The sequence below is a fragment of the Lonchura striata genome, chromosome 1, assembly GCF_046129695.1.
Source record: "Lonchura striata isolate bLonStr1 chromosome 1, bLonStr1.mat, whole genome shotgun sequence".
Classification (NCBI taxonomy): Eukaryota; Metazoa; Chordata; class Aves; order Passeriformes; family Estrildidae; genus Lonchura; species Lonchura striata.
Window position 1 is genome coordinate 51,169,400 of NC_134603.1, and position 19,806 is coordinate 51,189,205.

General features: G+C 37.6%; 1 protein-coding gene across 7 annotated transcripts in view; it reads left to right on the plus strand.

The window, feature by feature from the left end:
- The window catches only part of PTPRM (protein tyrosine phosphatase receptor type M), a 442,831-nt gene that overhangs the window by 329,945 nt on the left and 93,080 nt on the right, over positions 1–19,806 (plus strand). For all 7 annotated transcript variants that reach the window (XM_021525180.3, XM_021525188.3, XM_021525183.3 and 4 more), the window contains one exon: positions 19,055–19,206. In XM_021525180.3, the coding sequence (XP_021380855.1) occupies positions 19,055–19,206 (152 nt within the window). The remainder of the gene's footprint in view (positions 1–19,054; positions 19,207–19,806) is intronic.

A 19,806-nucleotide genomic window follows, 5' to 3' on the forward strand; every position in this document is an offset into this window, starting at 1 on the left:
TACTTTGCCAGTCTGATAATGTGCCCTGTTGTCACAGAATCTGCCACAATAAATCAGTAGTTCCACAGACACCACCAAGCAGCCTGGTGTGGGACTTGCACACAGAGCAGAACTACTGGGAGCAGCAGGCACTGCAGTTGGGTTTGCATTTTCTATATGTGTAAAATCCATGGGCACAGAGCAAAAGCTGAAGGAGCATAAGGAGGAGGAGTATGCCAGCCTGGCAGAGAAGGTACTGGGAAAGGGGCAGGGACAATGCCAGCCGAGCCCCTGCCTCCAGCCTGGTGGCTGACCCAGGTCAGGAATCACTGCAAGCTGCTTCTGCCTTAAGCCTGAGATGAGATGGCTTGAACCTTTGCACACAGCTGCCTAACCTCAGCTGTGTGCAAAGCAGGGAGAAGAGTCAGGCAGCAGGGAGGGAAGCACACCTGCCTTACGCAGCCTTATGCAATCTCCGGAGAATTTAGCTGGGCTTTGTGCTGCGGGTAGCACTGATGCAAAGTTACAGCCCTCACCACAGTTCTTGGAAATTTTTCAGCAATGCTACACAAAACTGCTGTGGTGTTGCACTATTTTTGTTCCTCAAATACTTGTTGAAGCCTTTAGTTAAACAAAGTCTTTAAGACTTGTCTTTTTTTAGATTATTTCTTTTTTAGGCTCACAGTACTTTGGGGATTTTGACTGAAACATTGTGAGGCAAACTGATTCAAGCTCTCTGCAGTCTAACTGTCCCAGCCTGTGTGCACAGAGTGCAACAAGATTTGTGTTTTCCACCTCATTAAACTGACAGCAGAAATTAGTTTGTGGTATTAAAGACTAAAAAGTTAAATTACAGCTACACATGTCCTTTATGCAATGGTGTGTGTGAAAGATGTTTGATTTTAATGTTTGCTATAATGGAGAATTTAAATTGCAATGTTTGTCAAATCTCTAATCTTTGTTTCAGAGTGGAATATTAATTATGCTTTTAACTACGAGAGGTAAATAAAATGAGCATCCACTGCCTGCCTAAGGGTAAATTGCAGATTACTGGCAACGTGACGTGGCGTACTAAATGTCAGTTTTGTCAAACAAATTTAGAGGAACAGTTAAACTATTAGCTTCCTGTTGTTACAGGGGTGTTTTTTTGCGATGAATGACTGTTCCTAGCAGCAGGGGCACTGTACCATATGGAACACTAACAGAGCTAAATCGAATAAGCGCGATGAATGAGGAGATAGCACTACAGACGCACTCAATTAGTTTATAACTGTCTATTAACTTCTGTTGGTGGTTTTGAATAAACAATAGATTAACCATTACACCCCTTCTCTTTCTTTATGAAACCAGTAGAAAGACAGTACAGTGAGGGCACACAGTGAAGAAGAAATTGAGCAGTTCCTTTCTTTTTATTTTTGCCTCCTGCTTCTTACTAACTCGTGTGGTATTGACAGTACCTGCAATTAACAAATGCATTAGATCCAAGAGGCAAATAAAAATATTTCACATGTGGCTATGCATGCAAAATAGTTCTTCAAATCACCAGGAGGTTACTCTGCCTGATTTTTTTTAGGACCTGGTTTATTAGCAGGGAAGCACTAGTATGGCATGTGAACCTAAGCCAGTCATTGCAATTTATTTGGCACTTAAAGTGTTGTGATCAGTACAGAAATAAAATATTATGAATGTGTCTGCCAGTCTGTCTGTGCCCCAAACTACTTTGAGACTTGAACTACTTGAAGCAGGTCAGAAGTGATGCATTAATGTGCCCCTCACTGATAGAGTCATTGGAGTCAGATTATTTCCTTCTAGTTTAAATCCTAAATAAATAAACACAGTATTTTCCTATCCCTGGCTTCCATTGTAAGATATTGGAGAGAGATGGGAACCTCCAGAGGGTACCGAGCTTATGTCTTACATACTGTGATATTTTTGCCTGTTATTTAATTTTAAATTGTTAGCTAAAAATACCTAAAGACCATTCAGGCTATTTCATGTCACTTTTACATTAGGTGTTCAAACACTTAATTAGTGAAGATCGTACCACTGCTGAACTTGAAATCCAAAGTACCAGGCAGAAAAGGTGGGCAGGGCAAGTTAAGAGAGTGGCACTAGATGGAGGGGATAAAATAATAAATACAGCAAGACATGATTAGCTCCCACTCTGTCAGTGAGAGTGATCAATGACTGCCATAAGCCTTGTCATCATGTGATTGCTTAAAGCTTAGTACTTTCAGACATAATCCTGAATCGAGTTTAAGTTGCAAACTTCTCTTTAAATTCTAAGCTAAGAATTTGCTTAGAATAAATTTGTTTTGAATCATTGTCCCAGTGCAGCGCTGAGGGACACTGCCCATCTGTTGGATCATCTTAAATGAGGAATTTACAGATACTTGGAGGCAGTTTTAAATTTCATCCAATTTTTAGCCTTCTTGCTGTTTAGCAATTAGTGCTACTTACTTCATTATATAATTAGGAGAGGTAGCTGGGAGATGTTGGGGAGCAGGTGCTGTGGACCCAGAGGAGATCTGGGAACACAGTACCTGGGGAACACAGGACATTAATTCATAGAAAACTTGAATCCATAGTGCACAAAAATGGAGTTGTTTTAAAATGCAGAGCTTCCATTTCTGGGACCAACCCTCCATTTAGGTGCTAACATTCATCCTGCTGAAATCCTTTCTACTGTCGGCTGAATGGAACAGTCTTCTGCATCTTCTGTGGAAAGAATAACACTGCTGTCAGCCTACTGCCAGCTTCCTTCTGAGATCCATATTACTGATGAGTGAAGTGGTTTTTGTCTGTCCCCTTGCCATACATACTTCACACAGGGTGATGTAAGTTTTAATTAGCAAAACTCCATTAAATATTTAAAACTCCTCAGGTGAAAGGAGTGATATTAGCAAAGTGGAAAAATAGCATGAGAGTCTTTTATTGTGTAGGAACACAGACCTCATAGATCCTAGTGGAAAAAAAAAATAAAGAATTGGCAGTGGCAAATTCAGGGTGGGACTGCAGAGGGGAGGTAAGCTGTCCTTGTCAGATTTAAGCCACAATATAAATGCATTCTTATCTGCAGGTCTTTTCACATGCAATACATAATTTTCCAAGTTACGCAAACATTTCTGTGTGCTTCTGACAGCGTCTGTTTTTTTAAGTTTTACCTGCACATGGCAATAGTTCATAAACTTTACCTAATTTCTGAAATCAGCTGTCAGAGTAGAGAAAATACTGGTTTCCTGCCGTTTTAAATTCTACCCAGACTTATGTCCAAGTGTTCGATCTAGATGTCTGTGTATCTTCTTCAGCTTGCATTTCTGAGTCTGGATTTTGAGAAAGCTGTTGTTTATCTAGCTTCTTGCTACCATAACTTCTAATGTAAATTCAAATAGAGTCTCCTCACCTGTAATTCACCTATGCCAAAATCCTGCTGCAATGTCACTACCCACTCTTACTGTTATTTATAGTGTTGCAGTGTTTTAAAGGAGGGTACTGTTTAAATAGTGAACATGTGTCCCTAATGAATTGCACAGATGTCCACTCATCTGTTTTCAAGTTGCTTATTTCCTTGCTGTTGAAGAAACTATCACAGTACTATTTTTTATCCAGTGTTTGTAAGCTTAAAGATGAGTAATGACTGTTAAAAATTACCCCCTGATGGAGGGTAATGTCATTCCATGCAGTGACTTGCATGAAACCACATTACCCTCGGTCGGGGGGTAATTTTTAATTACTATAATGTTCTTACAAGTACCCATGGTGCAGCACTAAGGTCATCTTTTCACTGAGAGGATTCCATTACTTAGTTTACTAAGTGACTGAGTTTAATGGATGTACAAGAGCTCCTGCTTTTACATTTGGTCTCAAACAAGTAAAAGTTAGCAAGTGGAAACCTGGTAATCTCTTGAAAGAGCACTCCTTTCTCCAAGGGCAGGAGTGGAATATGCTGTTCTGAATTCCTTGTTCACGTACCCGTCTACTGAAGTTGGCTCTAAGGTGTCTCGTAATTTCCCTTGGAAGACACTCCTTTTTAACAAGTGGTCTAGATAGGCTGGTAAACGTCAATCTATTCAAAACATTTGTTTGACATCTGATCCTAAGGTACTTATAATTTGAATCACACAATATGTTAAAAATAAATTGCTGTGATCTAGCTTATGAATGTGGGAAACTTGCCATTGTGTATTCATATTTCTTTAGGTCTGGAAAATAGTCACAACACTACAGATATTTTCAGGTACTTTTTTATTGTTACATAGCTATATATTTTTTATTGCTTACTTACCCTATTTTGTTAGAAAATATACCAAAACTTGTGCCAAAACATGAAAAGAACCTGTTCCAGAGTAAATGCTACACTACTTTAGAAGCATTCCTGCTCACTTTTTGTTCTTAATGCAGAGAAAGATTTGGTAAGTTCTCCAGGAGAATAAAATAACCACATATTCTCAAATGTTATTGACTGGTAGTAATGCCTTGGACTTTAATCTCCTGCTAACCTCTCTCTCGTAATTTCTGCTAATGGGGCTACTTCCCAGACCTGTCTCTTGACCTAACCTACAGTTTATTAAATGCACTAAGTTACTGCCTCTCAAGTACCCACTCCCAAACCATGAAGAGCTTTGACAGAAAATTCTGTGCTATGTTATTCAATAAAATCTCAGAAAGGATATTAATATTACCAGAGGTGCAGAATCACTTTGATTGAACTCTTCTAAGTTTTGCTAAGGGGGTATGCTTTGTTTGTTAACAAATTATGATAAGGATTTTTGTTGAGGGTTTTTTTTAATAACGAGCAAGCCGTTTTCTTTGCAACTGTCCCAGTTTGTATCCTTTCTCTGTAAATGATGAGTTGGAGAGTTAATTTTAGCACTAACACATTATAGCTTAGAAACTTCACCGCTGTCATTATTGCAAAGGAATAACTTGCTATTTTCAACACAAAAGTCTGTTAGTTCTGTTTCTGGCCTCAGGGCCACCTCCCTTCAGACAGTTCTCTCTATCTATAAATCTCAGTGTACTTACTGTATTACACCACTACTGTAAACTGCAATATTTCAGTATATTTGAAGTACTGGACTGTGTATTGTAAATACAGTAGCTATCATTATTCTTAAAATTGCAAATTCTAATTGACTGATGTTTTTAATGATACAGTAGTTTTTTAGTTGCTTGAGGTTGTTGCCTTTTGAAGAACAGCACAGTACCTAGCAGCTCTCTTTTTTACATATAGTATTTTTGTGATGCATGATTTCATCAGGGGAAAGGGTATCGTTATTTTCTGCTTTGACTCTGCTCAAAGAAACTTTGCCATGCAAGTTCTGTTTAGAAGTCTCAGGTTTTTCGAAGGATAAAAGATGTTGTTCTGTCTTTGAAAGTGTATTTTCATAGGATTTAGAATTAGATGAGTACAAGGCATTCATTTTTCCTTTGTGTGTCTGTGACAGAGGTATAGACTTAAAGGTAGTGCAGTTCCATGCAAAATTTGATTCCTCAAAAGTCTTTGGATTATCATTCTGCTTGTGGGTGGCAAAGCTCTGAGTGAAAATCCTGTATTATATGCAATCATTAATTAAAATTCTTTTCAAATGTTAAAGTTATTGTGGCTGAAAAACCAATTGTGTTTTTCAGATGAAATTGTATTAGGAAGATTTAGAGAAGCTTTCCTTGACACCTTTCTCACATCTTTTAATTAAGAAAGCCTTTGGTGTTAATAGGTTCAAGTTTGCCAGAATTAAAAATGAAGGTATCTAAATATTTGAAATGTTCTTGCATAAAGCCACCATGGTATGCAGCTGTATCAGCTGCCCTTTCCAGCATGCTGTAAAGAGCCCTAAAGTGGATTAATCAGCCTTCTTTGTCATACAGGCCTCACATTAAAATCTTCCTTATGAGCCACTGAATATTGCACAAAAGGCCCCAGCACACATACCTGCTAAAAGAGAAGTAGGGGCTGGACAACTTCATTAGCATTTTATACAGGGGACAGATGACAGTTTCTCCCAGTAGTCACATTCTGCTGTGTGGGATAAAATTGGATTGAGCGTGCAGCTGCATCTTGGGCTGACCAAACAGTACCAGCCACACAAGGTCTCAGCTGGAGCGCTCCCTCCTCTGGTCGTGCCTTTGGATTAGCAGCAGTCCATCTGCCACCACACTCCCACTGCCAATTAAATGATATTCCCACGGCTTGGGAGAGCACTGAATGGTTTACAAGCTACATGCTGCTAAGGATCCACTCTTCAGTGCCTTCCACAGTGAGCACGAAGCACTGGTGCATTAGTGCACTTCCAAAAATACTCCAGGTGTATTCTCATGCATCCCAGTTGTTATTCTACCTGCCCTAAGAGGATGGCCCAATTTCAGCAGCCCCTTAGGAGGAATTTTTTTACATGACTGAATATTGCCTATTCTGAGCTTTTAGTCAGCGACTTTCATTGAGACAGATACTTCTTGTGGAAGCAAAGAAAGGTAGGCTCCAAAATGACTGATTAAAACCCTTTGCATTGGATATTTTGAACTGCTGAGGTATATTGAATATTACAGAAGTCTTGAAGAAGGGAATTGCTTGAAAAAGTGAAAGGCATTAGTGTAGGTAGTACAGAAAAAGTTACGTGCAAGTTTGTGAATGCTCAGTTCCAGCATTAGCAAGTGTGTTCTACAGGCTGCTGCTTGTATTAGGACACAAAGAGGCAAAAATCACCTATTCGAGTAAGGGCTTTGGATCAAAAGTCAGTATGAGCAAGGAACTCTTGTCTTTCACAGAGGGCATTTTATTCATGAACTGAAAAGTGCCTGCCTACTGCAGAACTTGCGCAGGAGATAGGTCAGGATGCTTATCTGATTGCCACAACATCTGGACTAACACGACAGAATTTCTCAGCAGCAGAAAGTCTTTTGTTCTTTTGTATCCCACTACTGGGGATCAGCAAAGTAGTGAATGAGTTGTATTAGGTTAAGGCTGTCAAATTCTTTCCTTTTGACTCTGCAGTACACCACTACATATATTTAATTATGTGGATATATTTAATTATATGTTTACATATCAATATGCATTTATATAATAGATACAATATATACAATGCATTTACATATACCTAATTAGAAAATATGCTAAAGATCCTTTAAAAATATGCTAAATATCCATTTTAAGGGATGTTTAGGAGAACTTTAAGTTATTTATTTTTATGATGTTTTATGTCCTTATACTGATAAAGCCAAATCATAGAATGGTTTGAGTTGGAAGGGACGTTAAATATCTCTAGTTCAAAACTCCCTGCCATGGTTGGGGATACCTTCCACTAGATCAGGTTGCTCAAAGCCCCATCCAGCCTGGCCTCACAGGACTATGCCTATCACAAGCTTGCTTCTTTTGCTGTATACCCAGCATACAATTTGCCCTCAAATGCTTTAGTTTCTGGCCAGTGAAAGAGGGATCTGTATAAAGACCTAAATACCTTAAAGAAAAAAACATCTCCTGTATTTAAAACTGTCACAGTTGCTATTGCTTTCTATGAACTTGAGCCTATGCAAGCACAGAACTAACTTATTGGATGCTGTAGACATCCGGGGATATGCTTCCTCCACTGAGACTTGCAAGACAAATCTTCTAACCCCATAGTGCAAGCAACAAGATATTTCACCTATAGACACCTGTTCCATACCCAGATCGGCCTCAGGTAGTGATGCACCATTGGACTAGAGATTTTCTCTTTGTATAAGGAAATGCTTATGTGGCAGATAGACTTCTAAAGAAAGACATTTGCCTGGCCATGCTTAAGGACTTTGAGAATATCATAGCAAACCTCATAGACAGAGGCTAGAGTATCGTAACAGACACAGCTGCCATACATCTCTTTAATTCCTCATCTTACAACACTTCAGAAAATATGGTAAAAATTTGGTATGGACAAAACCATCCCAAAATAAACTTGTATTAGTTTAACACTGCCTCTTGTTTTGGTTTTTGAAAGCAGAGGGATTCTGGACACCTACAGTGCATACTATGCCTGGGTGTTTGAGACTCTATTTAAACCTGACAGCTATAAGATAAGAAGGGATAAGAAGGTGTTTTCTTTCATCATTAGCCAGCCTTTTCTAAAATGGTAATTAGTTTCAGAAAGAGAATTTCAAAATCTGTCATGGATGTGTTCCTGTGAAAAGCTTTCATGTTCATGTTGTCTGGCACTACACATCACACAACTGCCTCCTCCTGAGTCGGTCCTGGTGTCATCTGTTTAGTTTTTTAATTCTGATCATAGGATAATATGATGAGGGCAAAGAGGAAAAAGAAAAGCGGTTGAGACAAAGGGGAATTGCAATTTCAAATGCAAAATATATATTTTACAATATGTTATAAATAGGGTATTCTTCTACCTTATGCACTATCTCTAATATGCATTTACACACTATTGTGGAGAAAATACTCTGAGCCAATATGATATGATATAACTTTCATTCATCTACATAGGTTCCTTTAAATTTTAGTTTTTGAAACAAGATCATGTATGTATAATAATTTGCATACAAAAGAACCTAGGTATTCCTGTTTAAATGTAGATCTGGTGTGGTTTAGCCTGGAGAAAAGGAGGCTCAGGGAAGACCTTGTCATTCTCTACAACTCCCTGCATTGGGGTGAGGTGGGATTCAGCCTCTTCTCCCAGGCAACAGGACACAGACTCAAGCTGTGCTAGGGGAGGTTCAGTTTAATCAGGAAGAATTTCTTCCCTGAAAGGGAGGTGGAGCATTGGAATGGGCTGCTCAGGAAAAGGGTGGAGTCACCATCCCTGGAAGCATTCAAGAAATCCCAGGATGTGGCACTTAGTGCTGTGCTTTAATTGACAGGGTGGTGGTCAGTCAGAGCTTAGACTTGATGATGTTGGAGGTCTTTTCTGACCTAATAATTCTGTGAGTCTAAGTAAAATGCCATCTATGGTAACAAAAGAGAAAGTGTGTGTTCTGTGTAAATTTTCATTTCATGTTCTTCAAACTGAGTTATCTGAGAGAATGAAATTTCTTTTTGTGGGGGAGAAAGTATTCTCAGGCAAAAGGAAAGGTCAGGTATGTAATTTTCCTGTGACCATACATTTCAGAAAAGGATTTCTTCAAAGACTTCAAATACGTAATTTCAGTAAACTTGAAATAATATCATAGAAGCCTGTAAAGTAGTGTAAGGCCATTTTACATTTATGTACAATTAATGTAGCAGAAATTAATACAAATAAAACATAATGGAAAATTGAACATTTCATTTAAATAAGAACACATTATTAATATCATTTTAGAGAATCAAAACATAATTTGTCTTTTTTCATTGAAAATTTTTACATTCTCATTATGCAGTTCAATGTGAATATAACTAGCACTCTAATGAAAAACCTTTATTGATAAAAATATCTACACAAGCTTCAGTCCTTAGAAAGGTGGTTTAGTACAAGTGGCAGAAAATAATGCTGAAAGAATGAAATCATTAACTAATATCTATCATCACATTTAATTATTTGAGCGTTTGTAATTTTGCTAGTCTATATTGGTTCTGACTACATCTTACATGTAGGACTATTCAAAGAAAAGGCTCAACTGAGGATTGTGTTCAAATGTGTAATGCTTTAAATCCCCATGTCCTCCTTTTTATGAAAAAGCCCTATTACTAGAACACTTAATGGGAATTCTAGACTAATTTGAATCCGAAGGGTACTTCAGAGGTCATCTTTTCTAACCTCCTGTTCAAGGCAGGCTTAGAATAAATCAAGTTGCTCAGGACATTGTCCAGCAGGGTTCTGAGTATTTCCAAAGATTGTGATCCCATCTTTCTGAGTACCTGCTCCACTATTTCACTACTCCAATGGTGACAAAAATGTTCCTCTATCAGGAATTTCCTAAATTGCAACTTCTGTCCAGTATGTTTTGTCTTTTCACCTTGTTCCTAGAGTCTAGTTCTGTCTCCTCCATATGCTCCCATTAGGTTGTTAAAATAACACTAAAATCCCCTGTGAGCCTTTTCTTCTCCAGGCTGAGCTAGCACAGCTCTCTTCTTGTCCAGGATTTGTCTATTGAGAGAAGTCCAGGCTGAATTCCCTGCTCAGTCACGTAACATTTAAAAGTCCATTTCCTTTTCTATCAAAAAAGCCTTCAAGTGTTGCAGCTGGGCTACTGGGTTCTTCCCTCTGCTCATAAAGGATTTGCCACACTTTGGTCTCCTCCATATTCTAAGTGGCACCCTGATCCTCATCCTGCAAATAATTCTATATGGCTGCTCTAATCACTTGAGTAAATAAATCTTTAGTGAAATGAACAGATTCATAAGCATTTGCCTTGTAATTAATTTGTGGGGGAAAAAACAAGTTTTAATATTCTGTGTGGGTTTTTTATATACCCCGATAATTCAGGAGGACCTATAGGTCAGTTAAACATTGTGTTCACTATTTTCTTTTTTTAATTTGAGGATCATAAGAAGCAAACCACAAGTAAAAATTCATATTGCAAAGTTGTTAAATCTTGTAACAAATTGAGAGAATTGAGAGAATTTGTGACTTTTCATTTTTCCTTCCTCAATTTAGCTAAGAATGGGACAATGTATTGCCCAGTTTATTACTTACGGTATTCAAGATCCTTGTCAAGATAAGATAATAGTAAATTATGGGAAATATTTCTGCTCACATCTCATTACTGTTTTATTCTCTTGGGGAGGCAGAAGGTTGTTGGAATTTTATTTTTTTGTGTGTGTGTGTGTGGGTGCACTTTTTGAAGACCAAGAGCAGTGACTAACTTGAGCCAAAAATAGTGCAGCCAGCAGCTTTGCAGACATAGAGTTCTGCCAGAGCTTCTCCAATTCCCTTTTACTGCCATAGCCTAGAGCCTCCCTGAAGAACCTATCAATCATGCTAAAATGCATCGAGGTCCTCTTGGGTGGACATGCAAGAACTAAACTGTAACCACATCTTTAACTTTCTCTGAGAGCTAAGACAAGAGTCAGCCCATTTCAAATAAATGTTGTTAAGTTAATCTGGTGCACCAAGGCGTAGCTCCATTTTTTGCAGTCAGTCAATCACCAGGGCTCCTCCTCTGCATCAGCAAGGTCTCTCAGTGCAGTTCCTCCTTTGACCTGAGGTGTTCTTGGGTTTGATGCTATAACCCTCACTTGCAGAAACTCAGATAATCTGATGTGGAATTCATACAAAGTAGAAACTGAGAAACAAGTAAGCAGAGTTTTTTATTATGTCACTGTAAGCAAATCTCAAAGCATATGCTGGATACTTGAATTCTAGAAAGAACCCTTAGGAGCAAAAGTAGATGAGATATGTGTCTCTCACTGCAGCCATACCCTACTTTTCCATCATCTTTTCCTCCTCATTTCCCATTCGTTTCCATACTCTCAGCCACTGTTTCTCAAGTTATGCCATACTTTCCCTGTGAGCTACAAGTGATATTGGGATCTTTCCTAATAACTTTTCTTTTCGGGTCTGATCTCTTGTGGTGCTAATGAACCAATCTACAAGTAACAAAAAAGTGCAAAAAGACCACTGAAGTTCTTACAGGCAGTGAGTAAAAAGCCAAGTTCAGAAAGAACCACAGAAATCAAAACTGGTTTTGTTTATCCTAATTAAAATAAAACCCATTTTTGTTAACCTCCACCTTACTGTAAAACATTTGCACTCTTTTGCACTCAATTCCCTTATCTCTGTAAGTCAAAGGAATCCTTCCCCCCGTCCCTTTATTTGTATTCTTTTCTCCTTCTCTCTTTACAATCAGTGCTGGTATTATTGGAATGTCTTCTTGGTCTGAAAGTTCATCCAATGTCCCAGTGGCAAAAAAATTAAAGCCACAGTGAATGAAAGAGATGAAAATTAAATTTTTGATACCATAGAATTTCCAAAATTTGAGCATCATCACAGCATTTTCTTGAAGTTTGTTCTGTTTTCTTTGTCAGAAAATGGAAGAGCATGATGAAAATTAAATGAATAATATTAGCATTTGCTTTGAAGCAGGAAGCTGGTAATTAGAACAAAGAGAAGGCACCTAAAAGAAATTATAATAAACTACCCCTTTGTACATGAAGTGAAAAGGCTTGTGCACCCTTGGCTATATTAAAATATTTGTAATCTCTAAATCAATGTTCCATACTGTTCTATGTCAATGCAAAACAGATGTTAAACTTCTTAGGACAAAGAATAATTTATAATCTAATACAGGATTGCATACTAAGAGATCATAAGCAAGGTTATCAGTGTTATCCTCCCACCTTTTGCTTTTTTATAATTCTCCTAACAGTTATTTTTCCTGAGGTTGTTCTCTAGAAATGATAGTCCTTGACGTGGGAAGAGCTTGTAAAGTATTTTATTAAGTGTTCTCTAGTTCTTGCTGCAAAGTGTAGTGCCTTTAAAAATACTTCTCCAAACCTTATTTCTTGTCTGATAGAATATTGACAGAACACAGTTTAATGTCACTGTGAAATTGCAGTCTTGAGCATATTGGATATACATAAGACATATAAATGTTAAATTGAATGACAGAAGTTCTGGTGACTTTACTATCAGTAATGCTGTACTGTTTTATTTCATTTCCTTATTTCATTTCAATTGCTTCATATTTGTGGCTCAGTCCATTTGGGGAAGATAGAAAGGGCTCTGTGCAGAGTGTTTCTGTTTTGATAAGAAATGTAAAGTAGACTAAAATACTAATTACTTGTAGTTACAGTTATTTAATAACACCTAAAGAAATTCACCATTTTGATTTAATTGGATTTGATGTTCAGGTTCTGAAAACTTGTTTTCTAAAAGGACTTTTTAACAATAAAAAGCAACATAAAGAGTACAAATGAGGCATTGGGGATTCAAAGGATCCCAAAAAAATAAAAAAATAAGTTATAAAAATAGAAAGTAGCATTTTGAATTTTCTAATGCAGATTAGAATAATACCCAGTGTTACCAAATATGTACCAGCTCACACTCATGTATTTCTCAGGATGATATGTGATGTGTGGGTTTGTCTCTGTCTTAGAGGACTCGTTGTTGAAGACAGGAAAGCAATCACAGTTATTTAGAAGAATTGTTTTGTTGTTCAAGAAAATAATTTCAACATAAGTTGGAAAGATGTATAAATCTCAATATACAAGGAACAAGTCTGTTATCTTTGCACTTTTTTACCCACTTCCTATGGAGAACTTTTATCACATTGCATCTTCATGCTGAACATTGCTGAATCAGTTATGCTTATTAAATTATTTCATGTTGAACCACATTTCCCAAAACTTTTTCTTTTAGCATATCCTAAGAAGCCAAAATAGATGAGGAAAGTAATTAATTTAATTTGTATACAACAACTGCTACTACTACTACTGCTGCTGCTGCTGCTGCTACTACTACTACTACTAATAATAATAATAATAATGTTGATTAATACAGCTAGTATTGTGAGTAGACAAAAAAATTTTTAAAAAGTGAGTAATTTTGAGTGTTAGAAAAGCAAATAATATATTCAAATCCTGTTTCCTGAATTATCTGTTGAAGGGATTGTTAATACAATAAAAAAATCGTGGAATCAAATTTTGGAAAAAAAAATCCACACTATGTCTGTGACCAGGCCAGTGACAGACCTTTAGATGTATACAAAAACAGAGTGAAATAAAGGTAATGCATTCACTGTCCTTCATTCAGCCATTAATCAAATTTTCTTTTACCGATATTAACTTTCAATATCTTATGAGTCCTAGTGCTGATATGTTACAAAATTTTCATAGAATATCCTGAATTGAAAGGAACCCACAAGAATCATCGAGTCCAACTCCTGGCCCTGCATGGGACACCCCAAGAGTCACACCATGTGCCTGAAAGCATTGTCCAAACACTGCTTGAACTCTGTCAGGCTGGTGCTGTGTCCACTTCCCTGGTGAACCTGTTTCAATGCCCAAGCACCCTCTGGGAGTAGAACCTTTTCCTGATGTCCTACCCAAACCTCCCCTGGCACAACTTCAGGCCATTTCCTTGGGTTCTGTCACTGGTCAGCTCAGAGCAGAGATCAGTGCCTGACCCTCCTCTTCCCCTCATGAGGAAGTTGCAGACTACAATAAGGTCTGTCCTCAGTCTCTTCTTCTCTAAGCTGAACAGACCAAGTGACTTCAGGCATTCCTCACAGAGCTTCCCCTCAAGGCCCTTCATCATTTTTGTTGTCCTCCTTTGGACACTTTCTAATAGCTTAATGTCTTTTTTTATATTATCATGCCCAAAAATACACACGGGACTCAAAGCAAGTCAGAGCAGAGCATTTTCTGGGTTTTGTGAAAATATTTACTTTTATATTTTAAAAAAATCTATATACTCTCTGCTTCTGGTTCTTTCATTGTTGAGAAATACAAATTTTTTATTAATCTCTTAATTTTCTTCATGTTTATTATATACTTCTATCATATTCTCAGTTCAACTGCATCCTTTTTAAACTAGGTACTCCTTATCTATGGAAGCATTACTGCTCTTCTGGTAGGATCTGCCCCCCTGATCTTCCTATCACCTTTCTGTATATGTTCTCTACTTGGTGAAAATCTTTTTTGGATAGGCATGTGTCAGAACTGAGTGCAGCGTTCAAAATGTGGAAGCTGCATTGATCTATACAATTGTTTAATCCCATTTTCCAATTTGTTCTCTATCCCTTACATAGTAATTTCTGACTTCTTTTTGCTATTTTGACTATACATAGTGTTAAACTTCTTGTCTTAAAAGAATCAGTGACTATCAGATTCCTTTCTTCTGTATTTTATGACGTCACTTAGATGCAATATTGTGTGTGTATAATTAGGATTATTTTTCCCGTATGCACGCCTTTGTATCTTTCAACACTGAATTTCGCCTTAAGTGAATTTCCAATCACTCTGCCTCATGAGATAAATCTGGAACTTTTTATCCCTATTTCTAATTATTACTACAGTTTTAAAAATTGTGTTCTGTTGAAAAACATTCTGGGCATTTTCTAGGTCAGAGTGTATATGGTAAATAGTACAAATAACAACATACATTTACGTAGGATAGCCACTAGTAATGTGCAAAAATGACCACTTAACCCTACCCTTGGTATCACATCTTTTTAACCAGATGCTAAAGCATTTCACTAAAAGATCATTCTTATTGTCGTTTAGATACCTTTAGAGGTTTGGTGAGCAAACTGTTAAAAGGCCTTTGCAACTGTAAGTGCACTGCACTACTGGGCTACATGGAAGTCCCCAGTCCTTTCTTCATCTGAACCATTTCTGTGATTTTTCCACAAGCAGAGAAGTAAAATTTGAAACAATAAGTATGTAAGAAACAGCTATTTTATCTTGAGTTGCAGTAAGTGCAGTAAATTCAGCTCAATTCCCTAAGCAGCACAATTACGAATTTCATCTCACTTCGTTTATTAATATCTTAGTGATGGTAATGTGTTGCTGGAGTTGTGGAAAGTGCAAGCATCTTGTTTCTCCTTTCTTTGCTTGCTGAGAAGGGAGGTATACTGATACAGAAAGGAGACTAACACTCAGCATGGAATGGGGAAACAGGAAGTTTTTGTTAGATGCAAATAAACTTGCTTTTCTCATTGTTCCTAAGTTAAAATGGAAGGCACGTTTTTGGCAGGGCCTGAGTTAATTTCAACCCCAGTCACAACTTTAAAACAAAAAAATTTTTTTTTGTTGTTACGTTCCCTAACTATGGCAGTGTTCCATTGTGCCTCATTCTTTGTGCCCAGTGCTTTTTAAGTAGGAAGAGAAAAGGCAAGTCAGTTCCAAAAGAATTTGGTATTTAAGTCAAGACAGGACAGAGAAAAGGGATACAGGAAAAGAGATGAAAAATGAGCTAGAGGCTGACAGTGTAGTAACAAATTAGCAGTTATTTGTGTTGGTTTCTTGGAGGGTTTGAGGGTGAAGTCACTGAGGAGGATTTTGAGAGAGATACTGAGCTAGGCTTGCACAGGTTTTACAGAGTGGGCCTTTCAACAAGGAGGCACTGTACAGGAGAAGATGCATCATTGGAGAGTTTTTTCATGGTAGATAAAATGGGGACAGATTGTGATGAGCTGTTTAGCTTATATAATTTCCTGGACTGTTTTTATTAATATTTGTTAATGGAGCAGAGCAAATGATACACAAAATCCCACACAGTTTTGCAGGGGAAGTCTGTATTTTGTCTACTCTGCATTTTACCATATTTTAATCATCGCACCAGTTCACTTCTTGCTATTTCTTGTGCCTTGAAATTCCAACAGTTCCTAGCTAGTCTTGAGATCATTCTGAATATCAGGCTCCTCTTTCCTGGGACTGAGCACATTCTCTTTCCTCATATAGTATTGGTAACACTATTTGTGTGATAAGCTGATCTTTTTGCTTTCCCTACAAAAAAAAATAATTTCGTGCTAGGTAATCATTCTGGGAGCTTCCATCTGCTTTATGTTTTCCCTTTGATTGTATATCTCTTTTCCTTTAAGAAGGATGAAACATCAGATAGTAGCTATGAAGTGTCTTTTCCATGAGTGATGATCAAATATTTAAACCTTTTCTTCCCCAAAAATTTACTTCAAAAATAAGAGTATGAGTGGTGGTGGAGATGTGAGGTACCACAGTTTTGCGAGTTTCTTAAATCTTGTATAGCTAGACCCTCTTGGGGATTGAGAGATCCAAGGAATGGATGAGATGCAGAGACTGCAGCACTGGCAACACTTTCAGTAAAATCTCAAAACTGCAGATTCTACAAATGTTATATTCAGCTAAAGTTAACTTAACTGAGTCCAGTGGGTGTTTTTGTTCACAGTACAGAAGTCTGGCTGGTATTGCTCTGTTGCTGTAAGTTGTTTCAGATTTGAACTTTTCCCACAAGACCTGTTTCCAGAATTAGATTCAAATTGAGGAGTATTGTACAGTTGTTGCAGTCCTAAAAAATAAATCTTCTTTAGCTTGATCACAGGACCCAAGGATTGGAAGGAGAGTCATGCATGACTGCTGTCTAAATGTACTGCCATCTAAGGGTGAAAGAGGAAAAAAATACCCATTTCATGGTACCACTTTGATAAGCCTGTCCTTACAAAGGACTTCCATTAAGTTATTCATGTATTAGGTGATAAGTCTCAGATTCTGCTTTGAATAATATATTACTTATTCATTACAATTAGATATGAAGGAGGAGGGAGATTGAAGGATGCAAAGATCTAAGAGTTTTGTTTTACTTATGGTACTTTAATTAAATTTAACTGTCTGTAATATGACAGAGTTCAAACCACTCTCCCTTGTGCATTCATGCACTGTGGAGTAATAAAGAACCCATTTCATTATCAAGTCTGCAGAGCAAGCAAAGGCTCAAGCAAACACAGGTGTCTCCTGAGCTGGGATGGGCAGAGGCATAACGCTGCTCATTGCTGCAGATGTTGCAGCGGGTGTTTAAGGCAGTGTCTTCATTCAATTTCAGTCATGGGGACATGCCCTTGGGAATGGGGTGGCAATCTGTCAGCTTATTGAGGGCCAAATGTGATCCTTAATACTTTTCTGTCCAGTGATCCAATATCCTGCCTGTACTTACTCTTCCTGCTTTTATTGTTATCAAGCCTTTAATTTCAAAGACATTTTGACCTTTATTCATGGATTAAGGTACTGCTGGGCTTGGTACTACACTGGTACAGAACACAACCACAGCTCCTGCCCAAATGGCTTCTCATCTCTGTGAAAGGTAGGGGATACCAGGTGGATAGATGAGGAGGATGAGGAGGCTGAGGCAGTAGTAATTTGAAGTGGAAGAGCGAGATATCAGTCAGGAGAGTTACAGAAAGCCCCTCCTGTGTAGCGTGAGAGGAGACAAAAGTTTGAAAATCTAGGGGAGGCTGGTGTAAAATTTTGCCTGTGGTGGGAACCATCTGTTATTACTGAATAAGAGGTAACAAACAGAAAGGCTTTGAAAGTTTACACAAGTTGGTTATGCTTGATACATTAGACCTCTAGAAGCAGAAGGAACCTAGGTGAGATAATAAGCTCCTGTTAATTGTAGTTAAAGATATGTAAAAGATTGTTTTGGCAGATGAATATGAGCTGTCTCGTTGTGTTTTCCGCAGAGGAAAAGTCATTAAATTAACAGACAGGACAGCTAAAGTCTGTGTAGCAGTTATGTTTTTTTTAAACCCATACCTTGATGTTACCCTTCAGAAGGAATCTGGAAAATTTAAATTAAGGTTCAAGGCAAGAACTTGGAGAAAGGCTTGGTCTCAGACAGAGTCCTGGCCCAGGGAAACAAGCCAAATAGTCATGGGATCACTATCATCAGGATTACAGATGCCTCACAGCAGTTGAAGGAAAAAGCAAGAGTTTTGGATATGTTGTTTTGTGATATAGCTAAGCATAACTCAGGGGGAGACAGTGAGACTTTAGACTGAAGCAGACAGATCTGGCAAAAAGAAGAGATATATGCATCCAAGGCAATTGTATAGTTTAATGAATCACTAGTAATTCTGTAGTAGCAGATTTAAGATCTTGTCTCTGACAGACCAGTCCTGCTGAGAAGCAGTTAATTCATGTGGCTAATTATCCTGAAATTAGGAGTAACAGAAAATAGTCTTTAAGAATACAAGTCAATTTGAAATGTCTCTTGTGTGCAGTGTGTATTGGAATTCCAACATAGACTATACAGTATTATATAAACTAGGGTCTCAATAAACAGGGTCTCAATAAAGCCTCTCCAGACTCTTCTATGCATGTGAACATTGGTACTGATTTGTCAGACCCAGTGAAATCTGTCTTTTCATTTTGATTTATATGTTTAATCAGATGTAGCCTCTGATACTGTAGTTCACATCACCTTCGTATCCAAGTAGTCCCCTTTAATTCAGTGGTGGTCCCCAAGGATTGAGGTGCTGTTGACCATGTGTCAGTGCACTGGCAACTATCCCTTGATTATCAGACTGAAAGAGATCAGAGTAAAATAAATTTAGGGTTCCAGAAATGCAGAAACAAATGTAAATGTTACTTAATAATGTATTCACAAACTACAGTACTGATGTAAACAACATGCAAAATATGTCTGCTTACTGAGAGTTGTTTTTCTCCTTTTTTTTCCCTCATCATTCATTTCTTAAGAAAATTGGCTAAAAAGAGGAAAGAGACATTGAGTAGTACTCGGCAGGAAATGACAGTGATGGTGAATTCAATGGATAAAAGCTACACTGAGCAAGGCACCAACTGTGATGAAGCTTTCTCTTTCATGGACACGCACAATCTAAATGGGAGATGTAAGTTTTTTCTTTTCTTTTCCTTCCTTTTCTTTTTCTTTTTCTTTTATTTTTTTTTCACAAAGGTGAAAGAAAGGTGCAAATGGTTTTTAAAATATTCCTCATTACTCAGTCATGGAAAATCCATGGGACTGAGAGTTTCCCACTGTGCAGCACATTACAGTGTCTATTCAAATGAGCAAGACAGTCAGACATCAAGTATAGACTTCTTTAAAAATAATAAGGATAATTGAGCCTTTTTCTGTCCATCCTTTTCTTCTGCAGAAGAGCAGTGACATTACTGAAACAGTAGTTTTACCTTTCTCCAGTCTCCATTATGTTGAAAATTTTATATCTCTCATGCTGTCCCAAGTCCTTCAAATGCTTCCCTTGGTCACATTTCTTTGACAGTACAAACTTATTTTTGAATGTAATAACTTAATAATGATAATCTGATTGTCTTATTATTTGCAATTCTAGATGATGCTCTTTCTGTTGCTTGTACAAAGGAAGAACTCAGTGGACTTATCTGTTCTGCAATTTCATAAGATTCTCTAATATCCTGGGTCTTCTTGGATCTACCCTGAAAATAAATAAGATTTGGGTTATAAAATTTCCTAT